Source organism: Podarcis filfolensis (assembly GCF_964270895.1).
Source record: "Podarcis filfolensis genome assembly, chromosome: 5".
NCBI classification, from domain to species: domain Eukaryota; kingdom Metazoa; phylum Chordata; class Lepidosauria; order Squamata; family Lacertidae; genus Podarcis; species Podarcis filfolensis.
Window position 1 is genome coordinate 43,595,018 of NC_139608.1, and position 17,968 is coordinate 43,612,985.

At 44.3% G+C, this 17,968-nt stretch overlaps 1 protein-coding gene across 1 annotated transcript; it reads right to left on the reverse strand.

Annotated features, from left to right (window-relative positions):
- Positions 1 to 604: 604 nt before the first annotated feature.
- Positions 605 to 15,521, reverse strand: ACTR1A (actin related protein 1A). Its single transcript, XM_083616452.1, has 11 exons — positions 15,353 to 15,521; positions 12,705 to 12,769; positions 12,175 to 12,250; positions 10,927 to 11,052; positions 10,083 to 10,207; positions 9,096 to 9,312; positions 8,263 to 8,355; positions 6,857 to 7,031; positions 6,114 to 6,175; positions 5,459 to 5,499; positions 605 to 4,668 (listed from the first exon to the last, which is right to left on the reverse strand). Exons 1-11 carry the CDS (start codon positions 15,398 to 15,400, stop codon positions 4,566 to 4,568), a joined length of 1,131 nt encoding a protein of 376 aa, XP_083472578.1. The 5' UTR covers positions 15,401 to 15,521; the 3' UTR covers positions 605 to 4,565.
- Positions 15,522 to 17,968: the final 2,447 nt, after the last annotated feature.

Below are 17,968 nucleotides of genomic sequence, written 5' to 3' on the forward strand. Positions count from 1 at the left end.
TGTTCCTGCAAGCACCTGCTTTTTATTTATTATTGTGTTTCTATCCCACCTCCAAGAATGCCTCGTTTGGTTGGAGAGCCATTTTCATGGCTGGAATGCACCTTGCTATACAAAAGAGAATCACACCAATTGCTCTGGCATGTGGCCTCTTGAAACCTGATCCTGAGATAATACAACCTTTGAGGTGAAAAAAAGATTCTCCATCCCAGGCAGATGGTGACCAAGTGTGCAGAGATGATGGTCTGTTCTCTGCACAAGTACAAAATCCATGTTAGAATGGAGAATTACAAGAGGAAAACTTGTTGGCTTATTCCTTGCATTTGCTGTTTGAACTAGCACTCTAAGCCAAACTTTTGAGTCCTGGAGCTCTACTACTAATTTATTCTATATTAAGCCCATGAATAAAGATTCTAGTATAAAGGAGAAGTAATTAGCTGAAGAATTAGGGAACGTCTGTTCTGAACAAATAGGTAAGCTAAATGTTGGCACCTATTGTAAGGAGCATCTTCACGACCTTGATCTTGAGTAAGTTGTCATAGCTGTAAGGAGAATGGCACTTGCTCATATTCCAGATCTTTTACGACCCCATTAAACAGACTACACATTGTATATTAACAACTTTATTTAAGTACATTGGGCGGCACCCAGCAGTGGTTCACACATCTGTGCAAAGTACAGTGTCAGCCTGATAGAACCAATGCTAGATTGTAGGAAGCACCTGTCAGTTTGTTCATTGTGTAACATTGCTGCTTCAGATAACTGATGCGGAAAAACAAGGAAAAAACACAAAGGACCAGAGAGGAGGGGGCTAATGACCCACAGGGTTCCTTCCAACTCTACAGTTCTAGGATTCTCTCTCCTCCCCTATGTATTGCCTGAAACAGACTATTACACTAACCTAGGAGTTGCTCTGTCACTTCTACCAGTAGAAGCTGACATGCACTGGCTGTCATTGTTACTGTTTCCCTAGATTTGAAATTAGACATTTAATTAACACAAAACATGTTTTCAAACAGTTACTGGGGGGGCGGGTAAAAGCTCTACTCCTGGTGGAAACTGTGAGAATCAAGGCCTTTATAGAAGAGCCTGAACTGAGTATGCAGGTATTTTAGACATTGGGCAGGTCAAACACAATGACATTCTTCTAGTATAAGGCAAGAAATATGGGCCCTTCTCTTTTACCTATGGCAAAAGATCATAAGTTTTGTAGACCCTCCCATAAAGATCTCAGGCTACCCTATTGGATGTACATCTTGCCAGTGGAGATGCTAATAGTCAGGACGGCCCCTTTGGTATCTGTTCCACTGAAATCACCACTAAGACCTCCTCTCTGTGTTGGTCAAAACACCCCAACAAGCTTTATGCAGCTGCCACCAAGTGAGCATGAAGTGTCAAATTAAGGAATCTGCTGGCGATCACATTCAGATCTACTTGCTGCTCAGGCTTCATCTCCCCGATAGCAAAAGCATGTTTGCTTTAACCCAGGCTGAAAACCCAAGCAGCTAAGTTGAATAGAAGCTGCCAGAGAAGACCAGTTTCAAGGCCTCACTCAGGGACGCAACAAACCTTTACATTCGGGTGTAGCTTATTAAAACAGGATCTGGACTCCATTCAAAACCATTAGCTGCTAGGCTCATTCTAGGAGAAATGTCATTTTACTCCAATTGAAAAACCTACAGGGCTTGGTTCAGTGAAGATGTATTAATACAACTGCTACTGTCTGAAGCAGGGAAGGAGAACCTTTGGCCCTCCAGGTGTTACTGGACAGCTCTCGTTATCCTTAATCCTTGGCCATGCTGGCTGGGCCTGCAGGTGCCCAGCCCTGGCTTTAAGTAGGGAAGAGAGGGGTCTCCTGGCCATGCATGTGTCTTAAGAGGGACATCTGAGATGATAAAAACTATAGTAGATCATTCATTGTAATATTGTAATATGGCTCTGTGCTAGCTTTCAGTGGCTATGTCCTCACGTGCTGCAAAAATGTACATTGCCCCAGCATTTGCTGTCTGGGCAGTCTTGCCCACTCCTGCTTGGGGAAGCTTCATGATATATCACCTATGGGCCATGTGACTTGGAACTAAAGAGAAGAGAATACTGCTGAGATCCTAATCAGGACCCACCAGTGGCACTTCTCTGCCCAAGCACATCCTCTTTGCAGGTGCAGGAAGGGAAACGCCCTTAAGTAGCATATGTCTGTCTTTGAAACACCAGCTACAACTTCTCTTGGGGATTATCCACACTTGCCTTTTGCTCCACTATTTCCAGGCACAGGTCTGCACTTAAAAAGCTCTGTGTCTGGCTGTTTGGGTTTTTGCCCTGTAGCTTTCCCTGCAGAAACCTGCTCTTTAGTGCTCAATTGGAGCAAACAAACTCAGGTTGCTAAAGAGCAGGTTTTCCCAGGGAAAGCACTGGTGGAAAAAGTAGAAGGGTGTCCTGGAAAGAATGGAGGAAAGGTAGATGTGGCCCAGCTCTTGCTTAGCTCAGATATACATCCACTTTCTTTCCAAGTGTAAGCCTGTTATCCTAATAGAGAAGCCTAAAACTTCCAATTCAGCTACTCTTCCTAAGGGCGCACCTGCTTTTAAAATTAGGAAGGGATTGAAGGACTAGGAAAGCTTATACTGTCACTGTTATCACCTCACATTTTTATTTGCAAGGTTTTTTAACACTGGGTGTGTGTGTGTGTGTGTGTGTGTGTTGCATAATACACAAAATTTGCACTGCATTTTAACTACCTATCTATTGTGTAGGAGAGGTTATGAGATGTCCCCATCCCTTAGGCCAGACAACAACTGCAGCTTTGAGCACTGAAGGGGCTCGGGCTGCTCCTAACAAACTAGATGGCCTATTCTAATTCTCATGACATTTTCTGAGAAAGCTGATGAGTTGAAGGGCAAAACTGAAGTTTGCAGCTAAAGCACAAGGGGTCCACATTCAAAATCAATCAGTGGTAACAAACAGGACAATATTTTGCCTCCACCTTGGATTTCTTGAGTCCCTGCACTCTCGCTTCCTATTGAAGTTTCTCTTCCAGTTGTTGCCTACAGAGAGACAAAATGCTTGTTTCCTGCTGTCTCATCTTCTAACACTTAAGTGGCCAAGAATGAGAAATATTTGGTTTTCAGCAGCAGCATTAAAACAACAAAAATAACCCTTTACAGTAAGAAGCACCAAATGTGTATATTTAAAAAAAAGAATAAAAAATTCAATTCAAAGCAGATGATTTTTCCATTCCATTTCTGTAGCAGTACTGAAGCAGTCAAAGGACTTAACAATTAACTCTGGGATGACAGCCTCCCTCTGGAGGCCTCTTACTCAACTCCTAGTGCTCTAACAGAGTTTGTTGTTTCATCCTGCGGTGCATTCATGGAAACAGCCACTCCAAAAGTAACAGGGTACTCTAAGGAGCGGGGATAGTTGCAGGACTGACCCAACGCTACTAAGCAAGTATGGTATTCCCAGTGCCGGTGCACATGTTAAAACAGGACGTGTAGTAGATAGTAGGACAGATAAAAATGGGGGAAACTAACTTTGGGCCCAGTTAGTAGATCAGTTACCATCAAAAGCTTTCAATAAATAAATTCTAAGAGCAATTACGGGGCTTCCCAGCAAGCGTGGCTGAATAGCCCCTTTGTGCGGGGATTGTGACGTGGGCATAAAGCCTCATCCTTTCGGAAAGAATGAACACTGTAAACCGTGAGAACACACAAGAGGCAGGGGAGGGGCTTGGCAGAAGGAAGAGAGAATGAGGCCACATTGCAGAGTGGCCCTGGGCACTTGGCTGCATGACAGACAACTGTCTCATCACCAGATGCCAATGCAAGGACTGTCTAGCGTAAAAAGGGAAGGGTGTTTCTGCTCTACACCATGCATTACAAACTAGTTCCTAAAATTGACTGCTCCAACTGTCCTGTTGTGGTCCAGATTCTCACACACCATACTACAGATTCTCTCTCTCTCTCGCACACACACACACACACACTGCCGTAAATGGGTTTGTAACAGCTTGGAATGTGCTTATCCTCTTTTGTGTGCAAGAGAATTCTAAAAGTAGAGGGGGGAGGCAATGAACTGGCCATCTAAAAAACGACTGCTGAGCCACTGAGAGGAACGGGATCGTAATCAGTTGCTGTGCTCAGAGTTCCATGACGGACCTTCAACGTGGCCCATGTTCTTCCACCAGTCATTGGGAGCCCTATGCACTGGCCGCTTTGCCGCACTCTCATTTTCATCCTGCTAAGTTGCTCAGCTCCACAGCCATACTTGCCATCTTCTGCAACACAAATAATGTACTCCCCTCCCCACCCCCAAAACAAAGTCTATGGGCCAGCTGAAAAGGGAACAGAGCTTGCCCACAGGTTCATTCCAATTTCTCACTTGCCACCTGCAAAACCAATCAAAGTCAAGCCGAAACCCCAGCCTTCCCTTCCCTCGGGAAAGTCCAGGGCATGCTGGCACTCATCTACCCATACACATACACACCAGTGGGGAGCTCCTCAGACACTGACTCAGGAAAGTGAGCCGAGAACAGGAACGACGCTCTAAGGAGACCCCAGAATGCTGCCAGGCTAGAAGGTTTTTCGATGGATTGCCCGGGAACTATCTTCCTCGTATTCTTTCTTCGAAACCCACATTTTCTTAAATGTGTCCAGTGAAGCCAAGATGGAGCCTCTGTGGGGAAGACCAGACAAGGAAGTCAGCTAGGCCTCAGCTGGCCATGTGGCTATTTTCCCTTTCTCCTACAGTTACTAGTATTCAAACTATCCTCTGGAGAACCGACGGGGTTTTTTTTTGGAGGTTTCTCAACACTAATGCCAGAAGAGGTGGCCCTCCTACATCTTTTCATATCATGCGCACATGCAGGGGACATTCCAGGTGGCATTCAGTTCTTGAGGCCGCCATGGATTCCTGGGCTCTGGGCGAGTCAACTCGCCACCCCACAACATGCCCCAAAATCTTGTTACAGAAGATGTGTGGGAGTTCATCAAAAGACAAAGAAATTGGAAATGATTCCCCAAAGGCAGTCACGATAAAGAATGCTGCGCTGCTACAGCAGCAACAGCAACCTGCCCCATCCCTGTTAGGAGGACACACAGACTGCCCTGCTAGGGTATCTCTCCTCTTCTCTGCAGCATCCTCAAGTTGTGGTGCAATTTCACCCTCCTCCAAAGCAGCCACCACATCACTCTACAACTATAGTAATTAGCTGTAGCTAATGGAAATTACTTACTTTTAACTGGTTTTAATTTTGTCTCTTTCTATTATGGTAACCCACCCTGGGACCTTACGGTGAAGGGTGGGTTAAGGCATTCAATAAATATTAAAAATGTAATCATCCACACTACACTGGCTATGACTACAGGCCAGATTCTCCCTTTGCACTGGCTGCAAGTCACTTCTTCCTCCACCTGAATTCGTGAGAGCTTTCATAGCACAGCAAGTGGACTGATGCTGTACGTACCCAATCCATGTGGAATATAATCTCTCTTGAGGAGCAGATATCTGAGAAATAAAAGAAAGGTGGATTTAGTTGGAGCCAGTATTCTCCACAATCTAAGCTCACCAAGCTCTTCCCTAGCATATTATTGTCATCATTTCCCATCAGTCCCAGCTATGCTCCATCTAACTGGTCTGCAGTCTAGGGTAGAGAGCCTCTCTGCAGCCTTTCTGGGTTGCATTTCGACTGCAGAAGCCACAGAAGAAGCCACGATATTTTGCATATGTCAAAATGGACTTTGGCTCCCCAAACCTTGCCACAATAAATATGCTGGTCTTTCAGGTATCATGCGACTCTGCCAGTTTTGTTGCAAAGGACAGCTAAACCTCTGGAATGAAGTGCTTTTGGAAGGGTATCTTTGGGTTAAAAGCACAGAGCAGTGATTCCAGTGCTGTATCCATACCACTGTGCACATTACTGCAAACGGGCTGTGCGGAAAGACAAGCGTGAGAAGAGGACCCTGCAGACGGCCATTAACAGAGGAACTGCTCACACTGAACAACTAATGCACCCACTAGATAGAGATGATCAAATCCCATCTTCCACAGGGACCCAGTTCTGCTGAGAATACCATGGGTTACCCTCAGAGTGGCAAAAGCCTAGAGAAAACTCTACCTACCCTGATTTTGACATCCTTGGGGGCCAGTTTCTTCACTTCGCTCAGAAGCCTATCGCCAAAACCTGAACCAAAGACAAAAGTCAACTTCAGTTTCAAGGCAGCTGATTAAGATTCTGGCTTCTTTCCCCCACAATCAATGGAGGCCCTGCATCCCCAAAGGGCTTGATTTATGGACTTGCTGGTGGTGGAGGAATCTCCCCCTCTGTTCGCTTCTCTCCCTGCCTCCCACCCAGTTGGTAATGACAAGGAGCCTGCAGCCTCCACTACAGATGGTGCAGTGCTCCATTTCTTGCCCATACCCCTCACTAAAGAAAATATTTAACGAGTTGGGGCATACTTCAGGCTTCCAGGTCTACAGAAACACTGACCTGGAAAGAGAACCAGAAAGTGGGGGGTTGCTTACTATATGGCAAGGTGTTGTCAATCCACAAAGCAGGGCAGAATAATGATGTCCCTTTGGTATTATATAGAAGACATGAGGAGAAGCCATTGACACTATTTCTTCAGATATCCAGCCTGCATATAAAGCCCCTTCTCCTCCAACTGGGCTGAAACCAGCATCTTTCTGCAACTCTCCTTTCCCCAAGGAAAGGAACCATAAGGAGTTCCTTCTGCCCATCCTCACTCCTGGGAAGCTAATGTAAACCTTGCTAGCTTCAAGGAAGAAGGGATAGAAAGGAGTCTCAAGTTAAGCTCAAAGCGCCGAGCATGTCCCCCAAAGGCAAAGAACCAACAGAAAGAACCTTTGAAGAGTGTTGAGCCTCCAGAGAGGACAATGTTGGAGAAGAGTGTCCGCCTCAAGTCCATATCCGACTTCTGAATGGCAAAAACCAGGACTTCGTGCAGCCCCTCACACTCCTCCCCAATCAGATCTGGCCGGAACAACAACTCAGGGGCTCGGAATCGGGCAGGGCCAATCTGCAAACAGCACAAAAGAGAAAGTGGGCCTTCTTGTTCCTATATAAGCAGTCTTTATGTGCTGATAGTGAGGAATACTACTACTACTACTGCTACTAATAATAATAATTTATACCCCGCCCATCTAGCTGGGTTTCCCCTCCCACTCTGGGCGGCTCCCAACAGAATATTAATAATCATAATAAAGCAATGAAACATTAAACATTAAAAACTGCCTTCAGATGTCTTCTAAAAGTCAGATAGGCAGGCGCCACTACTGAGAAGGCCCTCTGCCTGAAGTGATATACATGTAGAAGCTCAGAGCCAAAGGTCATATACCTCAGCCTTTTTGAGCAGACAAACTCAAGAAAGCTCTCCCAGTGAAGAAAACATTCCTGTTGAGATGGCACCACCAATTACTAACATATGTATTTGTAGGGAAGTGAGCTGGTGAAAATTGTTACTGACTAGTAGCTTGTTTGCAGGGCTGGTCTATCAACTTTAAAAAAACAAATATATTGGAGGAAGAGTCTGTTTTATCAAAGCCAAGTCATATTAGATTCCATCAAGTTAAGAAACAAGCTTTTTTCCAAGTTTAATAAAAAACAACAGTGACCCAGCTAGCAAAGTAGATTATTTCAGATATGATGCCTAGGAAATCAACAAGAAGGGAACTTAACTGACTATATATAGACACCTTTGTTGAGTTTTAGAATAAACCACACCTGCACTCCATGTTAGCAATCATAGACTCATAGACTCATAGAGCTGGAAGGGACTTTGAGGGTCATCAAGTCCAGCCCCCTGCAAGGCAGGAATCCTGCCCACCCACAGCTGTCCCTGGGTGGGCACGAACCACCAACCTTCTGATTAACCGTCAGATGCACTGAGCCATTGCGCCACAGAAGGAACTTCCCCAGTTAGCCAGGGGGATTCATTAAGCCTCACCAGTGTTCGCTGACACAGCAAATGAGGAGGAACAAAGCCACCAAAGGCAATAAAACTAGAATGCTGGGTAGGGAGGGACACGCCAATATACTCTGCCTCAGGGTCCAATTATAACACTTGAAACACTTGGGCTGGAGCTTTTTCTTCCTCCAGAAATTTTCACAGGAAGACTTCCTATGTTGAACACCACAGGCCTAAAGGCAGACAACAGCCACAATCCCTAACCAGTCTGTTGATCTGTAGAATAATAACTGAGGCTTATTTAGCAACATCTGACTTCCAACAGGGCTGTCTCTGCACAAACCTCAATGGTGCTTCCATCTGGAAGGTAGTACTGAGCTTTCTCGGTTTCTAATGTCTCATCCTTCTGTGGGTTTATTGACAGGTAACAGGCCCGCTGTGGAAGAAAGACAAGCAGAGAGTGGTAGTCAGTCAAGCACATTTTTTAAAAAGACACACTAGACACAAACACTGGTGAGAATACTCACATTACTCTTGGCCCAGACACAATACATGAGATTGCTAACCAGAGGTCTCCCACAATATGCCAAGCATAGGACACACTGTTCTCAATGACATCTAGTATGAAAGGGTTTGCACTATGTATATGTGTCAGCACATGGGCATGTTTGGAAGTCTTCCTAAAACGCTACCACTTCAGAAAGTGGTGGCGGGGAGAAGTCATGTTTGAAAGCTTCCCCTTTTTGTAGGTTTTAAAAAGACTTATCTGACCATCGAAAGCTAGCAAGGATTATGTTCATTTTTATGGATGTGCTAGTTTGTAGAAAGTTTCTGGCATGAAGGAGCATTCGAACTTGTTACGTTCTGAAGAGAGATAGCCCCAGAAGGGATGTATCATGTCATTTTTCTGAACACAGATTGGCCTTCCCTTTCTGTCTGAGAGATGGACCTAGTGCTAAGGGAAGGTGCCGTTGAAGAGCAGGGAAAATGCAGTTCTGCACTGGAGCTCAAAGTTCAGCTTCAGGAGGCATCTGCAGCTGCAGCAGCCCTCTCTTCCCAAGTCTTCCTGAAATCTTGACACAGACCCTGCCGGATACGGTGAGATACACCAGGTGTGGCACCCCATCCCATTCTACAGCGCTCAGTTCCCGCAGAAGACTAAGGGCACCCAGGCACCTCTTTGATGGTTTTGACGATTTCAAATTCAGATGACGTGTGGAAGTCGTAGCCTTCCTTCCGCAGATAAAGGCGAAGGAAACGAGAGACATCACGGCCAGCTATGTCAATCCGCATAATGGAATGGGGCATGGCAAAGCCTTCATAAATAGGAACCGCGTGGGTGACCCCATCCCCAGAGTCCAACACCACTCCCGTAGTTCGCCCTGTCGCATAACTGCAGAAAGGAAATATGTTTCAGAACACACACACAAAACAGAATTTGCGGAAGTCAACGTTAACTAATGGGGCTCCCCAACGCCATTTCCTAAGGTAATTGTTACTCCAGGACAACTTAATTTATTCTGACTTCTCTAGAACTAAGGAGCTATCTTTAAAAACAAAAACATACTGATGGTGATACTTCATTGGCTCAGACAACAAAGGGAGAAAGTTTATACTATACAGATACGCTCTGAAAAAGTGATAGGCTGGAGAACAAAACTAGAATTGACACAGAATACGAACAATGGTGATAAATTCTAACACAAATAGACACCTGAGCATTCATTTAGTCAAGAAGACAGCATTTCTCGATGTAATCTTTGACAAGATCCAGGATGCAACCCTGTGCACACTTAGCTGAGAGTAAGCCCTTCTGAACACAATGCGGCCCACTGCTGAGTAAAAATGCACACGATTACACAGGCTAGTCACCCGGCCAGCCCGCTTTCTTAAGGGAAAACAGACCCCATGCAAACCCATGTTTTGCATTGCAAAAAAATTGTTTCTCCTCCAAAGAATGTAAGAATAGCCTGCTGGATCAGGCCAATGGCCCATCCAGCATCCTATAATCGCAGTGGCCAACCAGATTCCTGTGGGAAACCAGGGAACAGAGCATTAACGAAAGAGGTGGAGCATAGCCATCCTGGCTAATAGCCATTAATAGCCCTCTCTTCCATGAAAGAGAGTTCCAAGAAAGCAAAAGGGGTGGGGGAAAGTACTTACAGGCTAAGCACAGCTTGCATGGAGATGAACAGGGCTGGCACATTAAAGGTTTCAAAGAAAACTTCAGCTGCTCTTTCACGGTTCTTGCGTGGGTTCAGGGGAGCCTCCGTCAGGAGTACGGGATGCTGGTGGTTGGGGACACAAAAGATTTGGCTGGGTAGGGCTCCGCCAGTGATCATATGGATGTTTCCAGGTCTCCCAAAGCAATGAACAGGCAACCCCAAGACTTTATTCGGCAGTGGAAGAATTTGTCACCAGTTGCAATAGGTTGAAAGAAGGGAAATTTTGCCAGGTTCACAATGAACTTGAAGAAGTTGTCATTCTAGAGGTTTTTGCCCCACCCCTTGTAACATGCTCCAGAGTGCTTCGTGTGAAAGGGGACTAACAGTCAAGCAAAAACGTTTGAAATGCAGAGTGGGCACGAGGAAAAACAACCCAAGTTGAAGCAAATGGCCAGGCAAATGCTCTTCTCCATTAAGTTTTGATTCAATGAACTTTGCCTTATTTCATTTTAATTCTTTTCTGTGGTTATTTACTACCCATTCATCCAACATTCAATAGCTTACAAAGCTATTTTTAAGAATTCAGTGAAATCACATTACATCAAACATATCTTAAAACCCTGTAAACTTGACATCCCTAATATATATATATTTACTGGTAAATACTTGAGTTAGTGAATACAGGGAGCTGTATGCAGGATAGTTATGATGTGGATAGATGATAAAGAATGGAAAATCCAAGTACAGAAAGCAGTAAGGGTGCAAAGCACTTCTACCAAACCACATATGGGAGGCTTTCTTTGTTTGGCCACTTGGGGCTTGTGGATATAGAGTTAGCTCACCTCTTCAGAGAAGGTCTGGAGCTGGTCTTTTGAGTACACGTATTGCCAAATGCGTTCCATGTCATTCCAGTCCTTCACTATGCCGTGCTCCATAGGGTAGCGGATGGAAAGAAGGCCTCTGTGCTCCTGGGCAAAGCAAAAGCAAAAAACAAAACAAGGCACTTAGTCAATCAGAGGAAGGCCAGAAGAATCACCCGCTGTGTCCATCACAGAGACTTTGTAGCTCATTTCTTAATGGAGCTACTTTCCAGGAACCCCACTGAGCAGCACCATTTAAATAATAATAATAATAATCATTGCACACCTCTTGTGCAGGAGGGAATACAGTCATACCTCGGGTTGAAATAGCTTTGGAATAAGTATTTTCGGGTTGCACGCTGCGGCAACCCAGAAGTAACGGAGCGCGTTACTTCCAGGTTTCGCCGCTTGCGCATGTGCAGGCGCTCAAAATGACATCACGCACATGCGCAGAAGCAGTGAATTGCGACCCTCGCACACGCAGATTCGCTTCTGGATGTGAACAGGGCTCCGGAACAGAGCCCGTTCGCATCCAGAGGTACAACTGTATGTTATTGACAGTATGGAAGCAATGTTAATGAGAATCTCTATTCTTCTATTTAGAAACAAGGAGACAAATATGAAGATGGCTACTGTAGCCACTGTCATTCCTTCATTCTGAATGTTCACGGTTCAAATTCAGGAACCATGGAAGAGTCAGGTGGTGACAGGTCACATGTTAGACTGATCAGGAACTTTGTCCTGAAATCAGCTCTTCTCCATTAGTGCATTCACTTTTCACTGATTTGATCAGGTCTGGACTTTGGCAAGCAGAGATATTCATTCAGGGTCAGGGATGGCTGGAGTTGTAGTCAAACAACATCCAGAGGGCCACAGGTTCCCCAGTCCACAGCAGCTACTGGGCCTGAATTGTAAATTATACTGGCAACAGAAATGATGAATGATACACACCAGAGGTTCCCTATTGCTTAACAAACATGTGCACATGGTATGCAAGCTCTGTTATGCATAAACAAGGCATTCAGATATACTAAAGGCCTTCAGACTCCAAGATATTTCTAACGTAACCTGATATTCTGGGCAAGATGTCCCAATCCTGAACTTGTTATCAGAAGAACCATATGACTGGCAAGTGATGGTAAGGCAAAGGCTTGAACCAAAGAGAGGGGATAGGTTTTCCCTTTCAGGTGCCTTACCTAAGGACAGAGGAGTACAATACAGCTGCTTTACCTCTGCTTTTGGTCCAATGAAAATGTCACCTTCCAAAGCTCCAGCCATAACCCGAACATGCTTTGGTCTGCCAACGCTGTAAGACATAGTGGAAAAAATAATCTCACAACACAAGGAATAGATACCATTTATTCCTCAGTTTACTGCTGAGAGACCATCATAGAACCACTGATTAAGAAGTAGTACTTGAACAGCCTTGGGAGATGTGTCATATGCAAATCTCAGTACAGAAATAATATAGTAATGAGTTGAGGACTTAGGGTCGGTTTGTAGTTGAAAAGAATATCCAAGGATACAAAACCCACAAGCAGCTATTACAGAGAATCTCAAAGCCCTTAGTATTAAGAAATTCTGCCCCACCACACCCCTGTATTAGGCCAGTCAGGGCAGATCTGAGAAGCTTGTGGTTTCAAGTCCCAGAGCCAGTGTAGAACCCAAGACCTACTCTTCTCCACAATGGGCACTGTACTTGATATGGAATTCATGGAGCCTCAATAATATAATCCAGAATTGTGCACCAAGCTACTTACTAGTTTGGAAAGCAGTACTTGGGTATCTGATCACCTGCAAAGCCAGCTTTAATCATGCCAGAGCCCTGTGGAGCAGAAAAGAATTGAAGACAATTATAGAAAAACAGCCCATTATTGAAAGGTGCTTCACTTCCTGTAATATTTCTGGTAAAAATAAACCGAACAGTGCATCAGCCTAAATGTAGCACAAGTGATTTATCTGTAACCATCCCAATCTGTGCAAACAATGGCAAAACACCCCAGAAATTCCATGATAGTACTGTAAATGTGTTTGGAATGTCCATGTTGTAAGTGACCACCAGAGGGACCAAATCCTATTTCCACTCTTCTCATCCAGTCCAGTCAAGTTGCAGAGTGCATTCAAGAAACAGAAATAATGCAGCAGATAAAACCAGATGTATGACTTATACACTGAAGCCAAAGATCCTATGTCCTAGTAACGTAACAGAATACAGAATCATTGCACGTATCTGGGCAACATCTGCTTCTGCAAGTCCCTTGGAAAAACAGCATGCAAAGTACTTCAGAAAATGTAAATCAGAGATGCAGAACCAGTGGCTCTCCAGATGTTGCCCAATTACAACTCCCATCCTCCCTGACCACTGGATATGCTGGCCGGGACTGATGGGAATTGGAGTCCAGGAGCAGTGAGAAGACCAGAGATTCCTCATTCCAGATGGAAATGTACAGAACAGTCTTAATTCAGTTCATGTTTCTTGCATGCAAGTAGACCAGTACGTCCATTCTGTCCTAGATCCATTCAATTTTTAAGGCAAAATCCTAAATAAATCTGCACACCTTTCAATTTAAAAATAAATACATTATGGGGCAGTTACAAGATCGTCTAAAGGTATCCCTTGCTTATTTACTTTTAAAGAACCTTTTCTGCTTGCTCCAATGGTTAAAAAAGAAAAGAGCCAGAGAAGCCCTTGGACCATCCTATTGTTGTTTTTAAGTTAAATTGGAGTAAATTATCCTTGCAAACTAATCCACATGTCTGTGTTATGATCATGATCCATCAAATGGGTGGGAAGGTTTTGGTGGAGTGAACAAAAATCCTTTTCCATCCCTAAACCTTCCATACATTAAATTTCCTGATTTCTGAACAGTTTTAATTTACTGCTCTTCTGTCCCTCAATAGCATTAGCAGCACAGTATCCTTAAGAGATTCCTCAGCATGGTGGTGGTGTTTTTTTGGGGGGGGGGGATCTGGGGAAAATACTAAGCTTACAAGCCAAATTATTTTTTATTTAATATATCACACTCTCTGCCCCTGAGGTGGTATGTGTAAAGTACCCCAAAAATCTCCATCCAGGCACTGACTAAGACTACATGTGCTTAGCTTCAGCAAAGTTGCTGTGTCATGTGCCTTCTGATGATGCCTTCATCTATTAGCTATTTAAATATTTAGGAGACACTGGATACAGGAGAGAAATAATGTCAGTTTTAACAAGCTACCTAGCACGCACCTCTACAAAGTCCATTAATGCAGAACATTAGTAAGAAAGGATTCCATTTCCAGAGATTTCAGAGGAAGCTTTATATACATATTTAAATTGGCAGATTAAGCCCTCATACTAGCAAACAGGCAATGAAAGTGCAGAAAAATTCACTGTACTGCCCAAGGCCAAACAGAATGAAGAAAAAGCACTGAAGCCTCTCTGGGTGTGTGGGTGGGTGATAAACGCTCATGCTTCTAAATGAGAAGCGTAAAGGTCAGCAGAGGCAGCGTGATTAAGGAGAATAAAGGGAATATTACTCATTTTGGTATTTTATTATTTCATAAAATTTACCCACCATTTGACAGTAAAAAAAACCAACCCTTTGCTGAAGAGTCAGCCTGTTTTATCACCCCTGCCAGCCCTTTAGAGTTATTGTTTGAATAAAGGCCCATGAGAAAGGTGTCGAAGGAATATGTAACCGGTGGTTTTTCAAGGCATTTTGGGAAGCACTGTTCTTAATACAGAACACAAAATGTTGGAACTAGAGGCAGCATCTAACACTGGTTTCCACTTGCAGAAATGCCTGCTGGGAGAATGGACATTGGCTTCCAGAGGCAAGCAGGACCCACAACCGAGGCATCACAGGAGGCTACACTCTTAAGAACATCACCAGACCACATACTCATTTCTCCACCACTAACCAATCATAACAAACCAGGCGAAATTTAAGGGTCAAGAAGACCAACTAGCACAGTCTAATCTCCAATAATAGCCAATGAACTTCAAAAAGGCGGGACAAGCTGAGGTCCTGAAGGCTTGAGTGGATAAACCCATGCGAGTAGCAACGTAAGGAGCCAATCAGAGGAAGAAGAAGAACAAAGGGCGTGAACTACCCCTTAATTAAGGCTCTGTTGTTCTTCGCAATGCACCGCCCAGCGACTGACTGGCAGAGGAAGCAGCCAATGGGAACCCGGGCTGGGTCATCGAAAGGGAGACAAGAAGGACCAGCTTCGGGAAGCAGGTGATGGTGCACGAAGGACCGGGTGAAAAGGAAGGGGGAGCCTCCTGGGAAGAGGAGGGAGCACCGAACGGCTTCCAGGGGGGAGTCCAAGGCCCCGGCAGCCCGCAGGGATCGCGGTAGAACTTCCCCGCCCCCACCTCCTCAGGGGCCACAGCACAGAGGGGCCCAGTCAGGCCCGGACTCACGTTATCAATCACCACCGGCTGGTTCGCGATCACATCGTAGGACTCCATGGCGAGCGCCCGCGCGCCGCCGCCGCCGCCTCAGTCAATGCCAAAGCAAAGCGACAGCGCAGGCGGCAAAGCGCATGCTCGGGACGCGAAGCGAGGCATGCTGGGAAACCGAGTTTCTTGGCGAGGAAAAGGAAAGCCCTCCTCCAGTTGGCTCGCCCGGGGTTTCAGGGAGAGATGGAAAGGGTAGAGGGGACCATCGCGTCGCTCAAACGTGTCGCTTCAGGTTTCCGATACGAAATCAAATACTGTATAGTACATGGCCTTGGGGCGGAAGTGCGAAATCAAAGCTTTAAGGTAGCTGCGCGATTGTGCCTTGGCCCGTCCACTCGCAAACAGAACAGAGCAACCAAGAGAGGAGTTCATCCTTGAAAAAAAGAAAAGGAAAAAAGTGCACTTAAATATTGTTCAACTTTGTTAAAAATATAGTCCTAACGATTCAAATTCCAATGAAAATGTAGTGCATTAGATATACTGCAGAGGTGCAAATAGGAGAGCTTGGCTTTCAACATCCGTGCAATGAAGATCCTTCTGAACACGGCAGGTTAGGGTCCGGCTACAGCGGATAATTCTTTATAGCCCCGTTAGGTTGGTTGGCCATCCGTCTGACAAAGGAAGAGTTGCATCATATGTCTTTCTGTCTACTGCGAATTCAGAATATTGCAAGATATAACCTCATTTCATGTTACACCCAGTATTGTTATCCCAAGTTGGAGGTAGCCTAAGTCACAAAGTAAAATCTTATTACATCATTTAACAAAGCGTGATTCGAACCCGGAAGTTGAAGGGATCCGTCTGCTAATGATTTTATATTGCCTAACGTGATGTTTCCGTTACTCTTCCGAAAGTGTACTTGCAGTGGGCCGGAAGGCTTTTCTTCGCGGTGGATTGTGGGAACTGTAGTTCCATTGTGTGAGCCTGACAGCATGAGTTCTTTGTGCAATCCACCCAATGCACAGATCATTGCCGCGCTCCTTTATTCTGCATTGCTTGGCTGACATTTATAAACTTGGACTGTGCCAATTTCTAGTATTGAATATGTTTGATTTCTAGACTATCTCTCACCTCCCTGAACACGCTGTCAAATATATTTTTCATAATTTCAAATTCTAGGTCTGTAACATTTTGAATAATAAAATTCTATTATGACAATCTCGACGGTTTGAACAAGCTGCCCTCCCAAAGCAACCATGTAGTCTTTCTCCCCACAATCACCCCGCCCAATTTTGGAAGGGGTATAATGGATTCTCCCGCTAAAGCTCATATATATGGCAATACAGTACTTTTCTGTTGGGTGAGTGGGGGAATACCAGTTTTGAAACAATCTGCTTCTCTACAAAATGTGAGAAGCTGGATGATGTGAGGAAAATAAAAACCATTAGAAATATGTGACTTTAAGTTAATAGAGGGGAAAGCATTCAGGAAGAACCAGCAATTTGGAATACAGTGGTACCTCGGGTTACAGACGCTTCAGGTTACAGACGCTTCATGTTACAGACTCTGCTAACCCAGAAATAGTACCTCGGGTTAAGAACTTTGCTTCAGGATGAGAACAGAAATCAAGCGGCAGTGGCGCAGCGGCAACGGGAGACCCCATTAGCTAAAGTGGTACCTCAGGTTAAGAACAGTTTCAGGTTAAGAACAGACCTCCAGAACAAATTAAGTTCTCAGGTTAAGTACTTAATTTGTGAAGTGTCTGTAAACTGAAGCGTATGTAACCCGAGGTACCACTGTACTGGATTCAAATTGTTGTGGGGCAGATAGTATCACAACCAAGAAAAGTATTCTCTGGCTATACCAGGCATATTGGATTCATGGAATCCTCTTGGAAGATTGCCAACTTGCATTGACAATCAATGATTCAATAGACTTTCCAATTTAGATGAATTTTTGTGCAAATTAATGTCACAAAACATTTGTTAACAGACCAATAGCCATAATAATTAGTATACACTGAAATTAAAATACTCCAAATATGCAATCCAACTAGTGTGATTTATGAATATGTATTTTGAAGATATCAAATTAACACTTTTAAGGTTGCAGGTTTATATGTACACTTTCTTGGGATTAAATTGCACTGAACATAGTACAGCACAGTAAAAAAATCTTAGTATCGCTCTGTACATCAGCAAGATCAACAAAAATCATATACACACATTTCAGTCCAGGTCTTCCACCTCTTACAATACCTTCCTTTGTATGTTTATGTAAGTCCCTTTGTGTTCAAGTTCTAGGGGTAAGTGTCTTTAGGACTTTAGCCTAAGAAAACACCAAGTGTGCGCATTTGTCCTTTTCCCAGTCTTTTTTCGTGTCGAATCATAGGCAAAGATCAAACCTAGATTATGATACAGTATAGTTTTGTATTCTATGTATTGTATAGTACCCCTGAAGAAGGATTTATATTCAAAACATATTGGGCTCAGTAAATTATTCCTGTGCTCCTTCAGGTGCCCCCCCCCAATTACCCAGGGTGGGACTTGAACCACTGTCTTGTGTGTCCAATTGCCTTGCCATTTCCTGCTGTGCTGCCTGCCTGCTGTTAAATTAATTGTTCTTATTTGTGCATGT

Bases quoted from the DNA above. Each gene is read 5' to 3' on its own strand.
- ACTR1A (XM_083616452.1), bottom strand. From the start codon at position 15,400: ATGGAGTCCTACGATGTGATCGCGAACCAGCCGGTGGTGATTGATAAC. The intron at 10,208-10,926 runs GTGAGCTAACTC...CCCAACCACCAG, and splicing joins TCCAGACCTTCTCTGAAGAG to CATCCCGTACTCCTGACGGA. The intron at 7,032-8,262 runs GTTTGTGCAGAG...TGCTGTTTGCAG, and splicing joins CAGATGGAAGCACCATTGAG to ATTGGCCCTGCCCGATTCCG.